Here is an 8,731-nt window from a genome sequence, read left to right on the forward strand (position 1 = left end):
ACTTTTAATATTTGGCCGAACCCCTCAAATCAAAAAAAAGGGTGCCTTTTGGCTTTCCAAAATTTGGCGCGCAATTGATAATTGCACACAAAAGGAGTTTTTAATCTCCTAAACAGTAGCGGCAAGCCCAAAAATAAAAGTTAAGACAATGAAATGGCAGCACATTATTAATCCTTGAGAGATCAAGAATAGTATCCTAACAGTGCCAGTATTTCTTGACCAAGACATTCATCAATAAAATAGAACAATTGTGCCTCAACCCCAAACAAAATTAAGATTAGCTATAGCTATATGAATCCACTTTAACCACCAAAAATTTTCTCCATATCTAGCACTTAACCTACACGAAATAAGATGATTCACCTTAGTTCAACTACTGCTACGCCGCCTTTAACCTTCCACAATCCTTCTCCTTTATTTGAACTTGAGATTGGTTACGCCTATCGAAAATAAGTTTAGTTGATCAGAACATTTTTACACCAAAAAATGGATAAAAGAATTACAGAAACTAAAAGAAGTTGTTAACAAAGAACAAATGAGTTTAATAATCAACACCAAGAACAGTCTCAACGTCAGAGGCAAGAGCTAAGTTGAAATCCATGAAAGCCGGACTAGATGAAGCTCATGCTATAAGTGCACTAAAAATTGTAATATTCAATGTTCAGCTTCCTTAAACATCCATGTGATATGCTGGGATTGGTCACATTGTTTTGAATCGAAGAGATTGTTCAGCAAAAGGCAGTGAATAGCAGCATATTTCACCTTACATCTGAAATACAACAATAAAGTTCACATTTCTACGCGGAAAAAAGAAATCAGGAAACTTAGCCCACTATTTGCATCAGATAACTAAAGCAAGCATCTTGCATGGAAAATATGCTACGTGAATTGGAACAACTTCAATTTGCAACAACAACAAAAAACCCAGTGCGATCCCAACTTCAGTTTGCATTCCTTCTAAAAGAATCAGAAGGTGGGCATGTTCATTCATTCAATAAGAAGTTAAAGCCCATCCACTGATCAGTAGTACCGAATATCAAGCCGTAGAAATCTAAGTTGCTTGGACTCGGGTGGAGTGTCCAATACGAGTATGAATCTAAAGGTCAGATCCTTCATGATCTTAATTTTAAGATACGGGGTTACAGATCCAGGTGGAAGGATTAAGCTAAAAATAATTCAAATATCTAAAAATAGTTATAAAGTATGCCTTAATTATGAGATATTATGTGGAAGACTTACACGGTGCCTAAATCCGAGAAGGAGATAAAAGGAAAATGATCAACATAAAAATTTCTACATACAAGGTATTCCATTTTCTTCAGCTTCACCCTAGCTTTTGTTTTGATTTTAGATATCATTGTATCTATCCCGATTGTCTATGTAATTTGGCCAAAGTACCCAAAATTGATTGACCAGATCAGGTATGGATCTTTCACCCACACCCATCAGTATACATGACAGGAACTGAAGAGAATCAGCAAAACACATAAACTAAACAATCATTTCGTGTTAACTCAATGAAGAATTTTACCTGTGAGTTGCAATGGCAAAAGAATGTAATGGAGCAATCGGTATAAGTTCACTACTTGATAGAAAAACAGACATTTGCAGTTCAGATAAATGTTTCTTTTAAGGATGGTCAAGGGTGGTAAGCCTTAATTCAGCAAGAGGATGAATAAGTATTAATTCCGTCATGTGGTTATACAACCATCTAAGTTATTCTATTATAGCATTCAAGACCAAACAAAAGCTATAAAAGGTCGGAAATTAAGCATAATGCAGGTTACAAGATATCAACGTTCGCATAGTAGATGTAAATGGAATAGCAAGGAATCGAAAAGTTGATATGACATGGAAGTGCACACAAATATAAAATCATACTTGAAATATCAAAGTACAAACGAATAGACTTACGCGAGTACCTCTTTAATACATTCTACCCGAGCACTTACGAGAACCACATCTACAGTTCTTTTTCTTCAGATTGCCATTTGCATCATAAACCTGATCAATCTGGTAGTTATAGTCATAAGTAAGCTCCTCTATTGGAGCAATACTCTTGGAAGCGAAAAACATTATGTGAGGTACTCTCCTATCACCGTGGTCATACATGACATTTTGAGCATAAAGGTTTGGTGAGCAGCTATGGTTGATAAATCTTCCAACGTTCCCATATCTTGCTGCATCAAGGGTAAAGCCATCTTCATCCTTCCTCTGAAAAGAATTTGACTCAACTTCGAACTTTTTATTCCTTTTGGGGGTTTCTTCATCATAGTTGCCAACATCAAACAAGTACTCATCATGATCTATTCTTTTTTCAGCTTCCTTTTCGTCAAGTAACTCCCCAACATATTCACAAATAAAACTTCCAGATGATACATAGTCCCTCGACCTCAAGCCCCATCCTCTTGATTCGGTCTTGAAAACTTCCAAGTGGTACCGTGGACCATGTTGGCTAACTCTATTTTTGCAAGAAGGAGGGCATTTGCAAGATGGACCACACTCGTAAACAAGAGGCTTTGCTCTAATAATAGAGCCTCTTGTGTTGAATGGAATCTCACCTCCGTTCCTAGAAGCACAAGAGCATTGCTCAGAATCCGAGCATCCACTTGTGCAACTGCAACCTTGAGGCATAGAGATGTAATACCAATCTGGATACTGCATGCTGGTAATGTAAGTGAATAGTGGGGGTCTCTCATCATCCATTGCATTGACGGCAGGGATCGGTATCTTCTCCTTTCCTTGCGAGATATCATAGTCCACAACAATCTCCCGCTGCACAAATTGCATAACTGATATTGTTGCCTTATTAACATTTTGACCTAAGTGATTTACCTTTCCTAAATTTGCTGGCTGTGACACTAGTTCACAAGTAAGTTTTGATTGGGCAGAATTTCTTTTCAGTTCAAACTTGAAAATAAATTTTCCAGTTGGACCTCTTTCTTGCGAACACTTTGTCACAGTGTAAAGCCCTTCGTAAATGTATCTTATATCACTCTTTTGATCCTTTACTCTTTGTCGACTACGAATAACCCTCACCGGATATCCCAAGTCCATGGAGTTCTTCAAGGCAAGATTACCCCCTTCAAGCTTTTGATCTTCTACTTTCGAAGCAGAAACTTTTGGATTCCCACCTTGACCTACATAAATGAATGTTTGAGAAGATATGGCCTCATTATCGTACCGACCAGAATCAACAATGGCAGTTGCAACATCTTTTCCGTTAATATTCACATAGTCGATACCCTTAAAATATTGGCGATGTAGTCCTATCACAACAAGTTCTGCCCTAAACCGGAATTGATCCCCAATTTCAACTCCGGGAACGTGTCCAAAGGTCCACTCACAATTCACCCACTTATTCTGATTCTTCAAACTCACTGCTGCCTCTATAATGATATTTCTTTTAGGCTGTCCTTCACGTTTCTCTGCTTTATCTTCTCGCAAAAGTTTAGAGTATAGGTCGTCAAAAAGTTTCAGGGCCTCTCTAACTTCGTTTGCAGGCTTGCCGTTCAAAGTATTTGGCACAAAAACTCTTAAAGGCTTGGCTGACTCAATCATATTCAGGGACTCTCTAACTTCGTTTGCAGGCTTGTCATTCAAAGTATTTGGCACGAAAACTCTTAAAGGCTTGGCTGACTCAATCACATTCATAGCAACTCCAGAACTACTTTTGATCTCAGCATCAGCAGGGCATTGAGTACCGTGTCCATTCGTTTGAGGAACACGCATGCCAGAAATTTCAGTATAATTCCATGTGTCCTCAACTTTTACACTCTTAGAAGTGGATGGAAATTCCGGGTAGATCTCAGCATCAGTGTAGCACTGAATTCTGCTTCCTTTCGTTTGACCAACAAACAGACCACAATTTTCAGGAAACTTACGGGTTGTATCAACTTTTAGGCGCTTAAATGTGGATGGAGATCTAGGATACTCATTGCCGACACTCTGATGTAATCCCTCCCCAAGCATCTTTGAGGGACTTTTTTCCGCTAACACAGACATCTACAATGCACGTAGAACTTAGAGCTCGTTTGGGTTAACTAATGATAAATAACTGATAAGTATTAAGTGCTGATAAGCATAAAGTACTTATAAGCATGTTTAAGTACTGAAACTGATTTTATAAATAAGCAGTTATGTGTTTGGGTAGAAATGCTAAAACTAATAATAAGCAGTTAATGTGTTTGGCAAAAAAAAATTCCGATAAGCTATTCTTTTGGTAAAATGTCTAAAATACCAAGAATAAATTTCAAAGCATCTTTGTAAGTAAAGAATAAAATAATAAAAAACTTAGTCACACTAAAAGTGCTTATAAGCTAAAAAATTATGAGTTAGGGGTGACCAACTTATGACAATTGGAAGAAGTTGGCTTATAAGTTTTTGTATGTTTACTAAATGTGTAAATAAGCCAAAAGGCGCTTTTTAGTCAGTTTGACCTCGACTATTCTATTGGGTACCTGCTACCTCCATTAATATCGGTACTGATTGACTCTGTCCGGCAAGGCTTGGACAGATGAAAAGAAATGACCTAATATTTTTTGCCTCCGCTTGAATTAGAATCTGAGACATCATGGTTTACCTCCCATTGACCACTAGGACGGTGATGCTTTGACCAGGTCCACCACTCTATATAAGCTTACCCAAATCCCTCTTAAAATCTTTGTAAAACCCACTTTTACCGAAGACAGTATAGCAAACAAGTTGATAATAAAACAAAGTATAATATAGGAAATCGAAGAACACGATTATTAACACCTAACAAGACATAGCATTATTAATGTTAAACGTCGACCAACAAGATGTTACAGCAAAAGAAAAATAGCAAACTTCTTGAAGACAAAGAAGATAAGTACACGAACACCAAATTACAAGCAACGAGGTAGAGTAACGAAATTCAAATTAGGTCTAAAGGATATTGAAAGTGAAACCTGAATCCAGAACAGAATTTAGAAGTCCTTGAAAATGGCAGTTGAAAACTTGGATTTGGGAGGGAAACGGTCTTTTAGTAATAAATGCTAAAAAAGAGGTGCAATAGAGCATCTACTAGAAAATTGGTTATAGTTAGCTGATTGACACAAAATACTCATAATTAAACTATAAATTGGTTATAACTACACTTTTTTCTGCAGAAAATAGTGTTGGATAATCTACAAGTTAACAATTTTTCTTTAAGGGGTCGTTTGGTTAGTGGGGTAAGGGATAATAATTTCGGGATTAGATGTGAGTTTATTTTATTTTGTATTTGGTTGAATTTTTGAATTTGGATTAACAATTTCGGGAATAATTTATACCACTAATTCTGGTATTATTCTATCTCACATTGAGGGTGCCATAATAATTCTGAGATTACTTATTTCGGAATAAAACACTACAATGATAAATATGTCATTCTCCAAGGCTCTTCCCCAAATTTTGTACCAATTTATCTAGTATATACCAAATACATATTTTATATTATACCCGATATATTCAACTTTTAGTCTGATGAACCAAATATCTACCAATAAAAATATATCCACTATATAATTTCGTCACTATTTAATTCCAATATTATAATCTCATCATTGAACACACTCTCTCCTTTTCTCTCATCTCAAATTGTAACGTCTCTTTCACTTACATACTTCCCAACCGCCGGCGCTCTATCACCGAAAACCCAGGTAAGTCGCTCTCTCATCTTTCTCTCTCCCTCTTCTCCCTGGTCCTCGTTGTTTTCTTCTCCTCTCCTATTTCTCTCTCCTCCCTTTCTCTGTCTCTTCTACCTTTCTCTATCTCTCCTACTTTTCTCTATCTTTTCCCAACCTATTTCATCTTCTTTTCTCTCTCTAAATCAGGGCCTGCCATAGCAGCAATGGCCACCCCTCCTTCTTTTTTCTCACCTTTTTTCTTGTGACCAGCTGTACCGTCGAAAACATACCGAAAACTGACTCAGATCTGAGGTTGCGCACCACCTACCCCTCTTCTTCCTTTCCCATTTTTCCCTTTTCAGTCCCTCTTTTTGTTTTATAGGTGCTCACTTTGCCGGCGTCACCGAAAAGGAGCGTGAGACGTAGGTACCGACGAGAAGTCAGATTCGATTGGAGGCAGCGACGGCACGTGGAGCACGTGAACTGCTGGAAATTGACTTAGGTTATTGTACGACACCCCCTTTGGCATTCACGACGATCCATCCAAGTTCTACACTGTCGGGAGTTTGTACCTCCTTTCATCGATCAATATCTCTGTCTTCCTTGTGCTAAATTAATAATTTGCGATAGTTATAGCACAATTCTTGATTGGCTACTTATACTAGTTCTATTGCTAGTAATTGTTTAGTTCTTTCTAGTTCCATTCCTGTGCTAGTAATTGCTTGACTGTCTTTAATTTCGACTACTGTTTTCAGTTCGGTTGGCCTGCTTCTGTCTTATCGTAGTTTGTCTCTTGCTTGTCTGTTTTGCTTATCTGTATTCCATAAGTAGTGAATAGAGTTTTAAGTGTTAGACCTTATTCTTTTAGTTTAATTCTTTGCCCGTTTAAATGATAGTACTAGCTTAGTTTGCCTTGGATTATTACAGCTGGGGTGAGTGATGGTAGAATACAGCCATGTCCTCGTCCTCGGGTTGGGCAGGTAGGGCGGGGGGCGGGAGGCAAAGATGGCAAGGGAGTCTCTAGGTTGATAGTTGGGTCCTGGATTATTGGTACTTTGACGAGAAAGCCGATAGAGTTATCGAAGATTCTCGTGAAGAGGAAGATCAATATAGCGTGCCCCCGGGAGACTAGATGGGTTGGTACTAAGGCTCGATATGCAGGAGGGTTTAAACTGTGGTACTCAGGAGGCGAGAGGGGTAAGAATAGGGTAGGTATTTTGGTTGATTGAGAACTTAGAGAGCTAGTGGTAGAAGGTAAGAGGGTGAACGACAGGCTGATGGCTATTAAGCCGGTTGTTGGAAGGTCTACTTTAAACGTAGGCGCTTACGTGCCTAAAGTAGGTTTGGGTGAGGAGGTAAAGAGGCATTTCTGGGAACACTTTGACGGGTTGGCCATGGAATCTCGCTCACCGAGAAGCTTATCATAGGAGGAGATTTCAATGGCCACAATGGGACGACCTCCGGGGGTATATGATGTGCATGGTGGTTTCGATTTTGGAGATAAAAACGAAAGAGGAACTTCGTTGTTAAATTGTGCTAAATCCTTCAATTTGGTGATTGCTAACTCATGTTTTTCGACGAGGAAGGAACACTTGGTCACCTTTCAGAGTACGTTGGCCAGGACACAAATCGATTATCTACTCCTCCATAAGTGTGATAGAGGTCTATGGACATAGAGATCGTGAGGAAGAGGAACATGAGGGCTGAGTATGGTCAACATAGGATCAGGTAGGGTGCCTTGACTAGTAACAAAGCTCAGGAGTTGGGGAAGAAGTTGCTGGATATGGGGGCTTGGAGGAGTAGTGGGGACGCGAGCTATGTAGACCACGATAACAAAATATATTAGAGTGGTTGCGAGATGGGTGTTAGGGATCTCGAAGGGTTTCTATGGCTGCCACAAAGGGGACTGGTGGTGGAGTGAGGAGGTACCGGAAAAGTGGAAGCCAAGAAAGCGGTGTATGTGAAGCTAGTAGAGAGCATTGATGAGGAGAAGATGACGAACATGGAAGAGTATAGGAAGGCTAAGAAGAGGCGAAGTTGGTGGTCATTGTGGCTAAATATATGGAGTTTGGATGTTTGTATGAAAAGCTTGGGCTAAAGACGGGGACAAGAAGCTGTACATACTAGCCAAGGTAAGAGAAAGGAAGGCACGTGATCTGGATCAAGTTAAGTACATCAAAGATAAGGAAGGCAGAGTGTTAATGGAAGAGGTTTAGATTAGGTGAAGATGGCAGACGTACTTCCATAAATTCTTAAATGGAAAGGATGATAGGAACATTGTGCTGGATGATTTGGAGCACTTCGAGATTCATCGAGATTTTGGGTATTGTAGGCGCATTAGAGTAGAAGAGGTCGTGAGGGCTATGCGTAAGATGCACAAGGGTAGAGCGACCGGGCCAGACGTAATCCCTATGGAACTTTAGAAGAATGCGGGTAGGGTAGGTTTGGAGTGGCTCACTAGATTTTTTAACGTCATTTTTAGAACAAAGAAGATGCCCGAAGAATGAAGGTGGAGTACGATGATTCCGTTGTACAAGAACGAGGTTGATATCCAAAATTATAATAATTATAGGGGTATCAAGCTGCTAAGTCATACGATGAAAGTATGGGAGACGGTGGTAGAAGTGAGGGTGTGGAGGAGTGTGTCTATTTCTGAGAACCAATTCGGTTTCATGCCAAGTCGTTCGACTACGGAAGCCATTCACTTTGTGAAGAGATTGGTGGAAAATAAAGAAGGACTTGCATATGGTGTTCATTGGTCTAGAAAAAGCTTATGACAAAGTCCTGAGATAGGTTCTATGGAGATGCTTGGAGACTAAAGGGGTCCCGGTAGCCTAAATTAGGTAACTAAGGACATGTATGATGGTGCTAAGACCCGAATGAAGACAGTGGGAGGAGACTCGGAAAACTTTTTGGTTGTGATGGGGTTGTGCCAGGGATCAGCTCTTAGCCTGTTTTTATTTTCCTTGGTGATGGACGCATTGACGCGACACATTCAAGAGGAGGTTCCATGGTATATGTTATTTGCTCAAGACATAGTTCTAATTGACGAGACACGGGGTGGTGTTAACGAGAGGCTGGAGGTTTGGAGGCAGACTTTA

General features: G+C 39.5%; 1 protein-coding gene across 1 annotated transcript; it reads right to left on the reverse strand.

Moving 5' to 3' along the window:
* Positions 1–201: 201 nt before the first annotated feature.
* On the reverse strand, positions 202–5,164 carry LOC109205134 (histone-lysine N-methyltransferase, H3 lysine-9 specific SUVH6-like). The gene is made up of 3 exons (XM_019367810.1): positions 4,932–5,164; positions 1,923–4,005; positions 202–769 (listed from the first exon to the last, which is right to left on the reverse strand). The coding sequence occupies exon 2, from the start codon at positions 4,003–4,005 to the stop codon at positions 1,927–1,929; it is 2,079 nt and encodes a 692-aa protein (XP_019223355.1). The 5' UTR covers positions 4,932–5,164; the 3' UTR covers positions 202–769; positions 1,923–1,926.
* Positions 5,165–8,731: the final 3,567 nt, after the last annotated feature.

The sequence above is a fragment of the Nicotiana attenuata genome, unplaced genomic scaffold (genome assembly GCF_001879085.1).
Source record: "Nicotiana attenuata strain UT unplaced genomic scaffold, NIATTr2, whole genome shotgun sequence".
In the NCBI taxonomy this organism is placed as follows: Eukaryota; Viridiplantae; Streptophyta; class Magnoliopsida; order Solanales; family Solanaceae; genus Nicotiana; species Nicotiana attenuata.